Consider the following 17,315-nt stretch of genomic DNA (forward strand, 5'->3'; position numbering starts at 1 on the left):
TTCTTCCCCGTATCCCAAACCCTTCCCCTCTTTCATGTAGTTAGCTCTCTCCTGCGGAGTGAGCCGGGATCGTGCATCCTTATCTTTCTGATCTTGGGGGCTCTTCTTCTTCTACTTCCATTTTTAGAAGTTTGTTCTGTTTTTTGCGTCATGATCTCATCTGTGGGGTAAGTCAAACTGCCTGAGTGTATTGCAAAGCCCCGTTTCACATGACTCATCACTTCTTGAATTTCTAGAATCTGACTTTTGCTCTAAGCAGTGATATCGGATCTCTATAGGAAGTCCCAAGGTAAACCGCTCAATATGTTCTTTAAACGAGATCTTCTTAAATGAAGAAGCAGGTAGAAAAGAGCTCCAAAATCTCTCGCAATATGCGTCCAAGGTATCTTTCCTGGTCATCCGAAGATGGTTCCAAGCAGTTCGTATGTCGCGTTTGTACTCCCGAGTCAACCAAGAAGAAATAAAAAGCCTTTAAAATTTTAGCCATTTAACTAGCGCTTTCTTGTTCAATAGAAGAGTGGACCAGCATGTTCGAGTATTTCCCTTAAAGTAAGAGGTAGCCCTCTCAATCTTGGAGTGCTCTGAGTAATGCCCTCCAAAGAAAGCTATGTCAAACTACTGTATGACCAAAGCCCTCGAAGCATCTCGGAATCTAGAAAAGGTGTCAAATTTAATTGACTGTCCACCTTCTTTAAATTCTCGAACTTTCTTGCTTTAATCCTCCAGAAAGTCATATTGGTTGGCTTTATAGAAATTCTTCTTCTTTGCATAAAATCTGTGATCATCAGAGTCAGAATCATCGAAAGACGAGTCCTCTATAGAACTATCAGAAACTGGGCGAAACCTAGGCTTCTTTGCCTTTTTCTTGCTCTTTTCGAAGCTTTGCTTTTTGCTTCGCTTTTTTCCTTTTTTGTCTTCTTCGCTTGAGTCAAAAGAGCTAGAAGAACTATCAAAAGAAGAAGAAGAAGAAGAAAAAGAAGAATTGGATACTCCTTCAAATCTGACATGCTTTTTTTGCTTTCTTGCCGAGGCAAAAGTAGATTGACGACCCAAATAACCTGGGAAGTCGCTTTTTTTCTTCTGCTTTTTGTCGTGCTTTTTGGCTCTGTTGGTTGCGTCAAAAGCTGGGTAATTCATGTATCAACCACCTCTTCCAATTCTTGCTCTGTAAACATCCTCGGAGTAGGAGGTTGTTTGAGTGTCGGTTTGAGGGGTGGCTCCATGGTTTGCCGCCACTGTGAGTGCACCTCGTCAAAGGAGGTATGCGTCAAAAATTTTGCAAATTTCGGGTCCTTCGCAAAATTTACCATCATCTTTGTTGCATCGTCAACCAATCTCCGCCTGAGAGTCGACATGGCCCGGCGTAGTTAGTGCCCAGAGAGCAAAGACTTGCGCCCCTTTCGGTATTTCTTTTTGTACTAATGCTTGAGCAAATTACAGTTGCCCTTGGGTCTCCTCTACTCACAGGCTCATCAGCACCAGTGAGCTAGAGAGCCCAAGGGACTTATTTCAAGGCCCTTGGCCATGGGAAAAGCAGTACATGAAAAGCTTCCAAACTCAAAAGCAATTGGCTTCCAAAAGCAGCCAACGCAAAAGGCGGAATTCCGTACAGCCTGCTACATCAGCACAGTAGCACATTCTGCGGAAATCCGTACGGCCAACCACATCAGCAATTCAATGCGATATGCGAAAATCCGTACAACCAGCCTGCCAGCCAGACTTTTAAATCCTAGTGTCCCTAGGGCCTGTCGACAGGGATAACCTATGGACATGCCACATCATCGGTTTGTGACAACGTCAACCAGTCAACGTGAAATACGCATTTCTGTACGGTTCTGCCATGGCAACATTCCAACGTGAATTCCGGGACTGCCACGTCGTCAATCTGTGACATACCCCCCTCTTGAAAGAATTGATCAAGGGCGATTACGATTCTTTCAAGAGGGGGGTATGTCATAAAATGATGATGTGGCAATACTGCCCAGACGGACCAACTTATGACGTGGCAAAATTGTACGAACGATCGGAAATTGCGTTGGCATGCTGACGTGGCAACAGTACGGATTTTTGCGTTTTGCATTGACAGTGTCACGTGGCAGGTTGTACGTTGAATGCATTTTAGGGCAGTTTTTGGACCAGATGCTTTTAGGATTGATTGCTTTTGAACTAATTGCTTTTGGGGCTCTACTTTTGGGGCATCCCTTTTTTAAGAATAAATAAAACCCTTGGGACCTCGCTCTACAGAGCATCTAGACGTAGACACCAGAGTTTGAGAGCAGAGGTCCCTTGGGAGTTGTACTTTGCAATGATTAATGATAAAGAAACACCAAAAGGGGCGCCAAACTATCTATCTATCTATCTATCTACCTATCTATATATATATATATATATATATATATATATATATATATATATATATATATATATATATCAACTTCAGTGATTTTGAAGTTTTTGTTAGTGTGTCGCTATTGATTTCTCGCTTGGAGTATTCAAGCCTCTTACAATGGGAATACACAAAACATAGGTTTTTTAAATAGCACTGTAAATTAAATGTAGAGGTAATTATATATCCACCTCCTCCATGCCCATAAGAGCCAGGAAATAGTTTCAATGTTCCCCTTGATCTCTCTTGATTAGGGCGCCCTGGACTCTCTTTCTATCGATGTACCCAGAGTGATGGTGTGCAACGACTGTAAGGTGCAGCAAAAGTGAATGTTGAACTGTGCTCAAGATGAGTGCTCCGAACTGTGCTCAAGGTTCCTTTTACTTATGGAAGGGAGACCCTTCCGTTCCTTTAGCGAGAGAGTGCAATGGATACAAACAAAGTGAATAAGACACTGTGAATGAAGGTGCTGAGACTGAGAGATAGAGAGAGAAGAGAATACGACACCGGAAAGTTGTAAACCCTCCTCCAAGGGCCCCACTCTGCCATCGAGAGTGGTCTATGCTATTGATTGCACAATCTGGTACAAGTGTTGATGCAAGTCTAAGTGATGTTATGGCTGAAAATTGTATGCTGCGAGGACGACGGTGAAGATGACGATGACGCTATCTCCTGTTGTGCATGCTACCGAGAGAAAACGCTGAATCTGCTTCCATTTTCACTCGCTGAATTTCTGATGTCCCTTCTTGCTAAAAACACTGTCATTTCCAAGCCAAAACGCTCGAGTTGATGGCTGGAAAAACGCAGGTTTTGCAGGTCTTGAAAACGCTGGGCTAACTGAGTTTCGCAGGTCTTGAAAACGCTGATTAGGGCTGTAGCAAAAACGCTGATATGCTGCTGCTGAAAAACGTTGAGTTTGCTGGTCCTGTGCTTGCTGAAATTCCCTGCTGAATTGCTGCTGCAACCACTGCTGAAAACGCCAAAGGGCAAGGCTGCAAAAGGCCAAGTCTCCAAGGCTGAAAACGCTAGGGGTTCTGGTGGTAAAAACGCCAGGTTCTTTGGGTAGTCTTGCTTGAGAAGGTGCCTGTTGAGCAATGCTCTTGTTGCCTCTTCTGCCAGAAAGTGCTAGCTCTGGTTTCCTTATATATTTCATTAGCAAAATTGCCCTACCTAGTTCCCAACAAAAGTCACTTAAAAATAATAAGTGAAAATGTCAAAAATAAGAAAATAGGTTTAATGCACTAGAAAATTCCCCTGATGGATTCTGATGGTAATGTTGATGATCATGTTGTGTGCAACCGGAGGATATGCATCTAATCTAAGTGCCTGGACATGCACGGTCTGCGAACAGACTCACAAAAGTGCCAGATCACTTCCTATTTTAGACTAACTTGACCGAACTAAACCCTGATCATGCTGTAGCTTGTCCACGGACACATAGGGTTGGATGTGTCACGTGACATCCCCTCCTTTTCAAAGTGAGGTACAAGTACCAAACTGTATGGCGTCGAGGGAGATCGCCAATTGCATCCGGAATCCTGGAAAGGACTCTTCGTCGGCCCACTCTGATGTGTGGGTCGTGCGATACTTGAACTTCATAAAGGTATGCAACGCTCGCTTCTTCGGGCCGCGCCGAAAGCGACACAAAGTCTGTTGTGGCTCCTTCAATGCTTCAACTTCGTCTAGAGTCATACTTCTTCCTTGTTCAAGAATCTCTATGGCTAAAAAAATTCATGAAACCACTTCCAACACAAAAACATGAACATAACAATTCCAATTCCATGTAAAGTAAATGGAAAAAATATAATCTTCCTAAAAGACTGTGCATGCAATGTAGATGAAACAAGAGACGGAGTGCCAAACCGTTCATCAAACACATGCAAAACATGGAATCCAAACTCGTCTTTTCGATTTAAATCAATCAATTGTGGCAAGTCAAAATGGACATGCCTATGCTTAATGCTCAAACGTTCTTGTGCTCTTTCTGAAACTATGTCATGCCAAGGAAGAGACATGGAATGTGACTTCCTTGAATGCATACTTTTCAGCTTTTCATGAGAAATCCGCATACGTCCGTGCTCATTCATGAGTGAATCGTGCTCAACGTACAATATGGCATGCCTTTGGAAAGGAATCACATAATGACGCTGACTAAAATACAGGAAACGATCACGAATGAAACACTCAAACAATGCGTGCTGACTAATCATTCGAACACATAATACTTCATGTGGGAGTTCTTTGGACCTCGACTCGAGAGCCAAGATCGGTTCTTCGTGATCGATCGAATCTTCCTGTGGGGGTTCTGTGGACCTCGACTCAAAAGCCAAGATCGGTTCTTCGTGATTGATCGAATCTGCAATGAGGTTAGCTTCCCTAGAAAAAGTATCAACTAAACCATCATCCTTATGAACACTGCCAAAGCTCTGATACCAATAGTCGGAGATAAGGATCTGCAGTGTTCTGATCCTTATGAAAACTGCCAAAGCTCTGTGCAAATCAACCCAAGGAACCTCTCAGTATTTTTTTCCTGAAGAATCTTTGAGTCTCGACCATGGACTTACCAGATTCCATCTTCATTGCCATGCCTTTGAAGGAAGATCGACATCCGATACACGAAAACCCAGATCTTGAGTACCAAGATCTCCTAGCCTTGTATGCGGATGGAAGGAGTTGGAGACAAGATCCCTAACCCCTTCTGCATTCGCATTCGCATATAGCATGCATCCATTTCCCTCGTCATTGAACCTTTGGAAAGGACTCCGGAACCAAACCTCAGTCCATCAGCACCGGTAATGTTTTCACCACAGTCAGTGTTCGGAGAACAGCTCTTGCTACAACAGGCAGAGTCAGCACTATCTGATATAGAGCCCAGGCTGATATTCGGTAATCGTAGTAAGGCTGGACAGTGACCCTTACACGGTGTTTGCATCGCCAACAATACCCATAGCACCCACGACACCCGCAGTACCATAAGTCCCTGGTTTCGGAGGATCTTGCATTGATTTGTGCATCCACAACATTAGAAGCATTCATCAGTCAGCATCAAAAGTACAAATAGAAGTTCGGCAACTGTGCCTCACTTTTAACAGGGAGGAATGTCACGTGCGCACTTCACTTGCGCCACGTGACATGCTTCTGCCATAGTCTAGCGTCAATCTTAGCTTAGGACTGAGCCTGGTACCTTTGTGAGCCTCTAGCAGGACGTGCATGTCCAGGCCAGTCACACTTGCATACCCTCTCTTGCACAAGAACAATCATTTCATTATGCAAACATTTTATTGCGTGAACCACCTCTTATAAGTCATTTTATTAAAAGTGACTTTTGGAATTCTGTTTGTAACTTTGTTGGAAAAGTAGATAGGGCAAATTGCTAAAGATCTATAAAAGAAACCCATTGGGCACTTAATAGAAGCAGAAGAAGCAGGGACACAAGGAGGCAAGCACCCCCACCCGGCAAGTAGGCAGCACCTCAGCAGGAGCCCTAGCATTTTCTCAAGAAGAAGAAGACCCGGATCAGCCTGGCGTTTTCTGTTTCCAACAAATAGCGCAGCGTTTTCAGTTTTCAGCCTTAGCCTCACAAGAACCCACTCCCACCAAGTTGCAGATCCTCGCCTGATTCCCAATCTAGTACCAAATCAGCCTAGTGTTTTCAGAATTCGGCAGATCAGCCAACGTTTTCAGATTTCAAAAGACAACCCAGCATTTTCAGTTTTCAGCCTTGATGCCGTCGTCGTCGACACCATCATCGTCGTCATCATTATCGAAGTCCCTATCTTGACGACCACACCATCGCCATCGTCATCGTCATCGCAGATCCCTATCTTGACGACGACACCTTCATCCTAGTCATCGCAGTCTCGGACTTGACGACGACGACGACATCGTCGTCGTCGTCGTCGTCGACATAGACCTACAGTATTCGTCGTCGCCATCATTGTCTTCGACATAGACCCCGTCTTTGACACAGAACCGTCGTCGACTTCACTGTCTTCGACACAGTACCGTCGTCGACAAAGACCCTTAGTACCTCGTCGTCGACTTCATCGTCTTCGACATAGACCTCGTCGTCGACCTCCCCGTCTTCGACATAGAACATGCACTATGCGTCGTCGACATCATCGTCTTCGACAAAGTCCCCTTCAATACCTCAGTACCTCAATACCCAGCATCAGTAGCATCAGCATCTCAGCATTTAGTCATTGTAGCAGCATTGTGCAAAAACAAAGAAAGTACTTGCTGTGGCAACAACGCAAGGGGACCCTTGAGGGTTGGGACCCGACATCCCTGTGTCGTCTCTTTTCTCTCTCGTCTCTCTCGTCTCTCTCTTTCTTTCAGTTCAATTCAGTTCTTTCAAGTGAAGTAAAGTGTCCCTTGTGTTTGTGTGCGGAGTACTAGATCCGAGCAAAATCCTTATTCTCTTCCGCAACACCTGACATAGAAGCTCCCAAAATTCTGTGGTTCATGTTTTTAGACAGCATGACTTCAGCCATTCCAGTAGCAGGAACAATAGCAGATCAGCACAGTCGTCCTCGGCATAGCAGTACTTAGATTCATTGCAGATTTCAGCCCCTTAGCATTCTCAGATTCAGCCCGTCTCATCGTCGTCCTCATCATCATCGACATCGTCGGCAAGTCCAAAGCATTGTAGAGATTGTGCAATCAATAGCATAGACCACTCTCGCCATCGAGAGTGGAGCCCTTGGGGAGGGTTTGACAACATCCCCAATGTCGTATTCTTTTCTCTCTCTATCTCTCAGTCTCAGCACCTTCACGCACAGTGTCTATTCACTTTGTTTGAGATCACTTGCACTCTCTCATCAAAGAACGTCCCTTCCCTAAGATAAAAAGGAACCTTGAGCACAGTTCGGAGCACTCATCTTGAGCAAAGTTCAACACACTTCCACTGCACCTTACATTGGTATTAGAGCTCACACCAAGTTGGGGGCTGAGTTGGTAACTTGATGACTGAAAAAACGTTGCTTCCTATGGCTGAAAACGCTATTTCTTATGGCTTGAAAACGTTGGACAGCAGGCTGCAAAAACGCTAGGAGTGCTGAGGTTTTCTCCGCTACGACACCGTTGCACTAGGGATCTGCAATAAGGGTTATCCCTACCTAACCTTGGGGCTGAATCTGCAGCGATCTGAAAACCAAACGCTGGCTGAATCTTGCTGTTTTGCTAGCGTTAGTTGAAGGATCTGGAGCAGGGTACTTGCTTGGGTTTGCTGGCTGAAGTGGGAGGTTCCAAAAACGCCAGGCTGAGGGCTGTTAGTAGAAAACGCCAAGTCTTCGTGGAAGGTTCTTGCTTGAGAAGGTGCATGTTGAGCAATGCTCCTGCTGCCTCTTCTGCCAAAAAGTGCTAGCTCTGGTTTGCTTATATATTATCTTAGCAAAATTGCCCTACCTAGTTCCCAACAAAAGTCACTTAATAACTAAGTGAAAAATGTCAAAAATAGGGAAAATACGTTTAATGCACTGGAAAATTCCCTTGATGGATTCTGATGGTAATGTTGATGATCATGTTGTGTGCAACCGGAGGATATGCATTTAATCTAAGTGTCTGGACATGCACGGTCTACGAACAGACTCACAAAAGTACTTCCTATTCTAGACTAACTTGACCGAACTGAACCCTGGTCATGCTATAGCTTGTCCACGGACACATAGGGTTGGATGTGTCACATGACAACGACGTGAGGGCATGGGCTGCATGAGTAGGTCTTACTCATGGTTGCAAGGGAGTATTGCTTGCTTTGAGAGACATACATAACTCTGTTTTTAAGCTTGTGGGAAACAAACAATAATTTGTGCCTGCACCCCCGCTTGCGAGACGGAGCCCTAGCGAGTGGCAAAATTCATATAGCAGGCGGTGCTTCTTGATGCCATCAGTAGTAGGAGTATCCCAATAGGTGCAACAATAGAAGCACGGAACTTGAAATCCTTGCATTCAAAAGTAGCTAGGAACGCCTTCAATCTCGATCAATGTTGGGGCTCCATTATCCATATCATTGTTGGCTTTCCAAACATCAATATGGTCAATGCCTTCATAAGCAGCATCGGCGCAACTTCTCCCATCACCCATCCGCCACTAGCAATCCTCTTCTTCTCATCCACATCTCAAGCTCACCATCGCAACAAACACATTAAAGTCATTGATGACAATATTGAGGTCATTGATGACAATATTGAGGCCAGGTTACTGCCTCATACGACAATAGCCACACCACTCAACCTCATCGTTGCGCAGAGAGAGAGAGAGAGAGAGAGAGAGAGAGAGAGAGAGAGAGAGAGAGAGAGAGAGATTTGAATGCACAACCGCCGGCTCCTCTCTAATTCATCCTGGTTATCACAACAGGAGAGACGCAACAAAAAACCACCAATTAACAAAAGCAACAATGATTGAGAGAAGACTTACTTGAATATATTGTATGAGAAGTTGTAGAGGAAACAGAGAAGGTAGGTAGACTAGGAATGGCTTCTCTGCATGCTCATTTAAACAAGAGATTGGTATTCGAGACGATAATGATGACGCTATTACCGTCGTGACACTTTGTTGGCGTGCCCATGGCATTCTTAATTCGATGCAAAGTACAAGTCCGCTTTACAATGGTACTTGGCCAAAACCCCTCCTTTCCTTATGATCTTTAAACTCCTTGGTTTCCTGTAGAAGAGGATTCTCATGAATACTATAACGATTCCTCTCATGGTTCACCCACAGTGAGGAATTCTATAGCTTTCTTACCATCCTTACTCTTTATCCTTGCATAGCCTAATCCATCATCCATCACCTTTGTCTCCATCCACACTCCTATGATGAATGGTTGACCTAAGATGAGTGCGTAAGTTGACATCTCCTGTACAAAGAAATTTTGCTCATATTTTACATCACCTAATGTCACCTTGACATTAGGCTTCAAGGGGTGACCCCTCTTTGTCTGCTTCACCATGTGCCAATTGGTTATGATACGCTCATCTCTAGCACTTCCATGTCATCTCTTCCGCAACTTGTTCAGTTTCTTGGCCATTATTTTCAGCTTCTATGTTGACTTTTTCAGTGCAACATCCACTATAGTCGTCTTGACTTGGCGTTGGGCAGTTCATCGTCTCTTGGCTTGGCAGTCGTGTTGGTTCTTTAAACTTTCTCAAAACTTCGGCATAGTCCTTCACAACTTCTCAGCACCCGTTGTTGAAAAGGGGTGTTAGAGCTTTACGTTCACATTCCACATGATGTCACTCCTCCTTACAGCTTTCTCACGTGCACGAGCCCTTGGTTGTGGGTTGGCCACCCTTTCACCCTCCTAGCACATATAGGGTTTGCACTAGGCATTTTGCCTATTTTATTCCCAGTTTTGTGGATTTTCCATGTTGGGAATTTTCTAGAGATTTTGCCCGACCCAGACTTGGCACACTATATCAGTTAGAGTTACTAGCTTCACTATCACTCTCTCATGTTCTCGCGTTCGTGTTTGTGTTTCTCTTCCATTGCACACTCTAGCACACATTTCTTCCATTTGGAAACATTTAGGATGCCTAATTTTCTCCAGTCCTTTAAAAGCATTGAGGCTCTTGTTGAAATGCAAGGCTATTTTCAAAAATGGGCCCTGTTTTCTAATAAGGCCTTTTTGTCTAACATGATAACAATGTCAAATGGTAATAATTACACAATAAATTACGGATGAAAATTAAAACATTATGAACTCTTTATTGCCATGTGACATAGTTGTAACATGCACATTCTTCAACTAATACATTTCCACCCTTACAGTCACCTTAGATTATTGTCTACTTTGTTGCATGTTTTTTGTGGTATTGACGAAGAAAAGCTCAATGTACACGTCTCATATAATATATCCGGACTCTTTCCAAGTCTGAGCCTACCCACGACGTCTCCCAGCAAGTTGACTGGTGCTTCCTTATGTTTCCTTAGGGATGTCATTTCCCAAGTGGACGCCTTTCATGCAGCCTAGGCTTTTTTACCAAAACATTGGTAAAGGTAGTAAGTCAAGTAATAGCAAACAAAGAAAGAATTCACTACAAGAATTTAATAAAGAATGGAGCCTCCTTATAACGTAAGCATGGTTCACTTACTTTATAAGGTGAAGAACGATGTTCAAAGTGGTTGTTATTATCTTTGACCAGTCTCACTATCCTTGATTGGGAAGATGCCGTCTTAACAGGCCATCGAAGGAGCTATACAAGTCCTCATTTCCTGGCCCAAAAATTTCATTGGCCCTCCTTAAAGTCTCCTAAACCATCATAGTCAGCTTGTTGAGAAAAAAGCATGTCAGAGACAGTTAATGCATGTCGAATTGTAATGGATTAATAACTCGATACCTCTTTTGTCTGCAAGTGTGCATTTAACTGCTTGATGTTTGCAAGAAATGCACTGAACTGCTCATAGGATAATCGATTCCTACACAATCATCCAATTGAGCAATGTCATAAAACAAATTCTGTTTCAAAAAACCAACATGCAAAACAATTTTCCACCTAGCTTGGCGAAAAAATTCTTTTCCATCTACTCGGGTTGTTCGTGCTGGAAAACCCCATTAACAACTTTGAGTACAGTGGTAAGCGATTAACAACAAAAAGAATTTCCGGGAAAAACGTTTCCAGAAAACCTGACTGTGATCCTCCATATGGGGGTGAATTTGGTGCAGTTGAATGCTTGCTTGTTGGTAGTGACGCAGGCAAAGAAAGCCTTCCATTGGAAACAGAGTGCCACTTTGGTGGGGAGCCTGCTATTGACTGCATGCTTGGAGAGACTGCTGCTGATCTGCCCTTTGGTGGAGTTGGCAAAGGTGGTCGCTTTGGTGATCCACTTGGAGTCATTTCAGGAGTGACATTAGTCGGAGTCAGAAAAAACTTCTGCCGCTGACCATTGCTTTGCTGATCTACATAGACCCAGCACAAATTTAAACAACTATTCACCTGTATGTGACAACCCTATGACAACTAATCTAACTCTTTCAGAAACAAGCAATCAAAACCATGAGCTCGTTGTGGAAAGCTTGCTCACAAATTGCTTATCATCATTTCCAAGATTGTCAACTAATGTACCTTTTTCAGCATTGACCGATGAAAAACTTGAGCTTATTGTGGAGAGTGCTGTCACAAATTGCTTATCCTCATTTCCTTGCTGACACGACAATCACAAAGTTAGGCCTCTTTTGGGCCTGAACAGAAATAACTCGGGACCTCGTAAAAACTTGTGCTCAGCACAAAGTCTACCACCAACCTAGTTTAAACATGTACATACAAAATGGTTTGAAAAGTACAAGATAACTTACCTGTTGATTTTCATCTTCCTCTTGCAAGGATTTCATGAGTGTCCTTTTGAAGATCTCTAGCTGGATACAACACCAAATTTGGGCGAGAATGGCACATTTCATGGCATAAAAATGCTGACTGCAACTGATGAAAAAAATTTCACTATACCTTTGTGACATCCCGATTGAGCTTCTTAACTGAGGCGGCAAGTGTGTTCCTCTCTGTTGTGAGCTTTGTCTGCAAAAAAACACCAATGAGTTAAAGCATCACACATAGCATTTTGCAATAGACTCTAGAATAACCAGAACATTAACCTTAGACTGCAATAGCACCTGTCAGCTCGCCTAGTGTACTCTTCACAGTGGAGAGTACATTGAGCTCCTTTTTGTGGTTCCTGGTGCTCTTGTTACTTGGAGAAAGTGTGAATATGAGGGTGAAGTCAATGTGTGAGAGTGAGTGTCTCCGGACACCTTCCATTGTGTACTTCTGCAGCACTATGAACTTGGGAAATCGTGGCTTCTTTTTGCCAACCCAAGAGAAAGCTCTATTAATCCAAGAGGTTGGGGGAGCATTTAAGCCAGGAAAGTAGTGGGTGTGAGTATCAGAGTGTGTGCAAAAGCGTGAGAGAGAGAGAGAGAGAGAGAGAGATGGCACCATCACAGGGCAGCTCCTGATGCATTACGACCGATCTGCTATCCAAGCCAAGCTCAGGGCGGCCGTGGTGAGACCTCTCTGGTAATGAGCACATGGGTGCTCTCAGTCCGACCAGCTGCTCTCTGATCCTACATGGCATGCACTTTTTGCTACGCTTGCTGGCTGGATGGCCAAAAAGAGTCAAGGCCCCCCCTCTTTGGTCGGCCACACCTTCCTTGGCCGCACCAATCAAAACATCCCTTGCCACGTGTGAGAGAGATCCTCCAGTTACTTGGGCCTGCACAGCGGCGGGGTCTCCCCTTGTGCTCAATATCGAACCTTCAGCCCAGCCAGTCCTCCTGCTTCGAAGAGCTGCCGAGCCGGTGGCCACATCCACCATGTGCTAAGGCTATCTGGCAGATCATCTCCATCACGAAAGGGGGGGGGGGGTTTCCCAATGCAGAATGACCAATCTGCTACCAAGCCAAGCTCAAGGCGGCTCCGAGTGGCCTTGAAGAGACCTCTCTGACAGATTAATGCACCAATATAAAAAGGGGGCCATTGCAACTCCGCCACTCCGAGTCTCTCTAAGAGTTCAAGTGTTAACAATTTTTCAAGTTCAGTCATTTGTTTGCTATGGATTCACCACCTCGCAAGTGGCTTGCCAATCACACCTCATCTCCACTCTAGCATATTGATCTGATACACTGCCCGAGCCAATTTATGAGAGGCTTGCCAGGACCATTGGAGAGGCTACCAAGGCTACATCAAGCATCAATGAACCAATTCCCAAAGAGATATAGTTAATATGTATGATAGTAAGATGGATGCAGTTGTCATTTATTCTTGGCTATATCAATTCAACTTGTATTTTCTGTTATGAAAAAGCCCTAAAATAATAAGGTTTTCCTAGCCGCAATGCATCTCATGAGTGATGCTATCACCTGGAAGGATGAGCGGATGAAGGAAAAGAAGTCTGGCGCTCATAAAGCACCAACCAAAGAGCCTCCCATGGACACCTCTCAAGATTTAGGCCACACATCTCAAGATTTAGGCAACACCAGTAATACGTGAAGATCCGCCGATTTAGGCAACACGTGCAAAGTGCCATTCACTATTTTGAATAATATCAAGTGCAGATTTGCCAATTTAATCAAGACACCAACAAACTACAAATTCACAATTTTGAATAATACCAAATGCAGACACGTCGGTTTAGGCAGCATTAGCGCAAATTCGCCGATTTAGGCAACACGTCTCATTGGTGTAGATTCGCTGATTTAGGCAACACCAATCACAAATTCATGCTTCAGTGGTTGGCCACCACTGTAACTGGTATGATTTTGTTACCCGTGTATACATGTTGGCAGATATTTGGATGTCGATTCTTGAGGTGTGATTCTTGCCTCCACAATATCTGAAGAGATTGAAAGAGGACTTTTGGGTTTTGCCTCAACAAAGTAAATTTGTTATACCTTATGCTAACTGAGTGCCGCAACTAGGTGGGCAATTGAGGAAATCGGATGAGGAAAGGTTGAAGGCCTTTCTCTTTGTATTAGACCACTTTATCAAGTTCGACGTGGAGGCCGATGAGCCGAAGACATTGACTAAGCTATCTGCTTGGCACAACTTCAAATTATCAAAGATACACAAGTTGTTTCAAAAGTTTAATCATTTGTTTTTCCAACATGCTACCACCTACACTTCCTCCTCAGAGACCTAAGAATCATGTCACAGACCTCGTGGACGCCGGACAGAGCATTAATAGGATAAGATAACTCCTAAATGGCAAGCTCCCTGTGACAAGCTCAAAGCAAGACTATCAAGGCTCCTAACAGAATATGCCAAGTTTTAACAAAGGATGAAAGTCATAAAAAAGAGATTATAGTTTAAAGACAATAAAGAAACCAACAGATTTAAGGACATTGAGCAAATAGCAAATAGCTAAATCAAAGCACATGCACAAATAAACAAGAATTAAAGGCTTCTTCGTGGATAGAAGAGGAAGAGAAGTTTTTAATGCCATAGGAACAACCAAGAGACCCCAAACCCAATGAGCCTTGAACTCAAGACCTGTTATTCAAGTGAGAAATGGGATAACCAATATACCAGAAACAGAGGCAGAGATTCACCTCAAACGTTCCTTGACAAAAAAATTGAGACGCTTAAGACCAAAGAAAAAAAGAAGGAACTAACCTGCTCATCAAGGGAATGTGAAAGGCGGGCAGCACACTCTTGCAGGGCTTGCTGAAGCTCACCTACACGTGCTTGAAGGTCTGAAATAAGGAGCTCCTTTTCAGCAAGTCTGCGATGCAGAGACATGGTTTCTGCTTCAAGCTCTCCGACCCTTGAAGTGACAGCCATGGATGTAATCTTGCGCGCAATCTCCAACTGGTCATATGGATCATTGGGCAAAACTGCTAGCATCCCTTCTGGCAAATCCGAATCCAGCACACGTCCCATCTACAAACCTTGGCTGCTGGGTCTCTCTCTCTCTCTCTCTCTCTCTCTCTCTCTCTCTCTCTCTCTCTCTCTCTCTCTCTCTGTCTCTGCGCACCCAGAGACACATGAGCTCTCAGAGACAGCTTGGAATACCTTCAATGGCGATGGCGGAAATGGCGTTGCAACTTTCCAGACATGCGAAGACTGTATGGGAGGGACTACTAGTTGCCCCCATTCGTCCATTTTAAATGAGCGCCCCCTTTTTTAGAGATCCCACGTTTTAGCCTACAAAGAATACTTTCTTTAAATTTTGGCGGTTGAAACACGATATCAACCTCCATCACCTCCCCATAAGAGCAGGGTCCCACAGGGTATGTTTACACAACGGCCTCATTGGCAATTGGCAACATGTTGTGAGCTTGTAATGTTCTCATCTCTTAGACCCAATTCAAACGAGCTCAGTGAAAGCCTGCACAGCTGACACTTACCTCCCTCTTCTTGTTCGTATGATGCGGAGGCAATAATGCTGCAACAATTTATATTAAATGATGAAAATATTATCATCCAATCAGCGTTAGTCTAGTGGTAATGGCAAACTATTGTGGCTTCAGAAATTCGTCCAACCTAATGGAAAGTGCCAATGTGGGCATGTGATGTCTTCTGCCATCTCGTTTGAACCCAACCTTAGTTGCAATAAGGTAGCGAGTTTGTACTTTCATACCAGTTTCCCTTCCGCTCCATCCCAAATGAAGCAAGAAGAAAGCGAAGCATTGCCCTAGGCAGTGTTTGATTTTTTTAACCAATGCTTTTTAAATGAAAATTAAGGGTTTCTTTTTTTTGAATGAAAATTGAGGGTTTCTTTCTTACATGCATAGCAGAACTTCCAATTCCTATGTGATCGATTACATGTGGATGCAACAAAACAAAGTGCTCTGCTGACTTTAGGAAAAAGCCCACACAAACCTTACATTGTCTATATTCCCTGCATAATCTGCATCCGTGTGTCCAACAATAGATGCATCATTGTTCCCAAAGTCTAAGCACTTTCTTGTTGTACCTTTCAATTATTTGAGGATATATTTCACTGATTCCCATATAGCGACTCACACTCCGACTGCAAATGAAATACCCGGCCTCATTGCCATCGTCACATACATAAGACTGCCAACCAATGAGGAACATGACACCTTTTACATCTCTTCCTTCTCGACATCTGACTTAAGATAATATTGTTTGCTAAGTTTCACATAAGCCAACAATGGAATACTCGATGCCTTCCCCCTTGCATGTTGAAACGATGCAAAATCTTGTGAGTGTATACTTCTTGAGACAATGTGATATTCTTTTAGTTCTGTCTTGTTTGATACGCATCTCAAGATAGTGACTAGCTTCTCTAAAATCCTTCATAGCAAAGTTTCAACTCAACATCTGCTTCAAAATGGTAACCACATGACTAGGTTTCCGAGTAATAAGCATGTCTCACTGACATACAAAACGAGAATAAGCAATGACCCATCACTAAATTTTCTCGTGTATAAACAGTGTTCCTCTTGACTTCTCTTATAACATTGAGATTGCATGAATGTATCAAACTTGATACCATTGCTTGGATCCTTGCCTCGAGCTGTAAAGAGCCTTATCTAGTTTACATACCAAGTGCTCCCTACCTTTAACTGCAAACCGCTATGGTTGTTAAATATATATGTAATCATGGAGACCTTCGTGAAGGAAATCCTTCTTCAAATATATTTGGAGAAATTCCAAATCATTGGTAGCTACTAATCCGATCACGATATGCAAGGTAGTCATCTTGACCATAGGAAAAAATATATCATCAAATTAAATGCCTTTTTGTTATGCAAATCCCTTACAAGTAGTCTAGCCTTGTACTTGGGCATAATATTTCCAGATGTACTCTTTAGCTCGTAAACCCATTTGCAAGGTAAAGCTTTATTTCAAGTTGACAAATTTAAGTCTCATTGTTCACAATCAAGTCATACTTAGGCTTCATAGCTTGCTCCCACTTCAATTTGTCATCCATTTGATGGCTTTCTCTGGTAGCAAGATGGTTCACAATGATTAGTTAGCATAACATAATTGACACCTGGCTTAAATCGCTCAAGTGTATGTGAGGTTCTCATAGAACATCTCAATGTGTGTGTGTGTGTGTGAGAGAGAGAGAGAGCATGTACAAAGATCCGTACTAACATAGTAGTTGTGTAGCTCCTTATTCCTTGGAAGGCCCTCCAAAGTACACTTTACATGGGTCTATTCACACGGTAGTTTCGTTGCCAGTAAGTGAAGTGCGCGAGCGGGAGTGTGTGTGAGTGTGTGCAGTGATGGAGAAGAGAGGAGAAGAGGAGACCTTGTGTTTGCAGGGGCTAAAACTCACTCTCTACATGTGGGCCCCCTTATTCTATTATGTACATAATGAATAAGTATAGTGGGCGGGCACCTGGCCTAACCGGCCACATGGGGCTTTACCCCAACAACCTCCCACGTAAAGGCCAATGTGGCTATGAGAGAGAAAAGAAAACCATACAAAACCTGTGCAAGGCCATCACAAGTATGACCTCAGCCAA

General features: G+C 43.5%; 1 protein-coding gene across 5 annotated transcripts in view; it reads right to left on the reverse strand.

Moving 5' to 3' along the window:
- LOC147466120 (uncharacterized protein At4g15545-like) overlaps positions 1–15,035 on the reverse strand; it is a 39,264-nt gene extending 24,229 nt beyond the window's left edge. For 2 of the 5 annotated variants that reach the window (XM_086524105.1, XM_086524097.1), the window contains exons 1-9: positions 14,887–15,035; positions 14,488–14,754; positions 11,827–11,895; positions 11,679–11,738; positions 11,449–11,527; positions 11,010–11,282; positions 10,879–10,924; positions 10,723–10,801; positions 10,477–10,634 (exon numbers count right to left, since the gene is read on the reverse strand). In XM_086524105.1, the coding sequence (XP_086380231.1) occupies positions 10,533–10,634; positions 10,723–10,801; positions 10,879–10,924; positions 11,010–11,282; positions 11,449–11,527; positions 11,679–11,738; positions 11,827–11,895; positions 14,488–14,754; positions 14,887–14,976 (1,065 nt within the window). In that variant the 5' untranslated portion in view covers positions 14,977–15,035 and the 3' untranslated portion in view covers positions 10,477–10,532. Of the gene's footprint in view, positions 1–10,157; positions 10,357–10,476; positions 10,653–10,722; positions 10,802–10,878; positions 10,925–11,009; positions 11,283–11,448; positions 11,528–11,678; positions 11,739–11,826; positions 11,896–14,487; positions 14,768–14,886 lie in introns of those variants that run through there. The other 3 variants (XM_086524111.1, XM_086524129.1, XM_086524120.1) reach the window with 3 other exon arrangements.
- Between the last annotated feature and the right edge of the window lie 2,280 nt (positions 15,036–17,315).

The sequence above is a fragment of the Adiantum capillus-veneris genome, chromosome 1 (assembly GCF_014529385.1).
Source record: "Adiantum capillus-veneris isolate H3 chromosome 1, ASM1452938v2, whole genome shotgun sequence".
NCBI classification, from domain to species: domain Eukaryota; kingdom Viridiplantae; phylum Streptophyta; class Polypodiopsida; order Polypodiales; family Pteridaceae; genus Adiantum; species Adiantum capillus-veneris.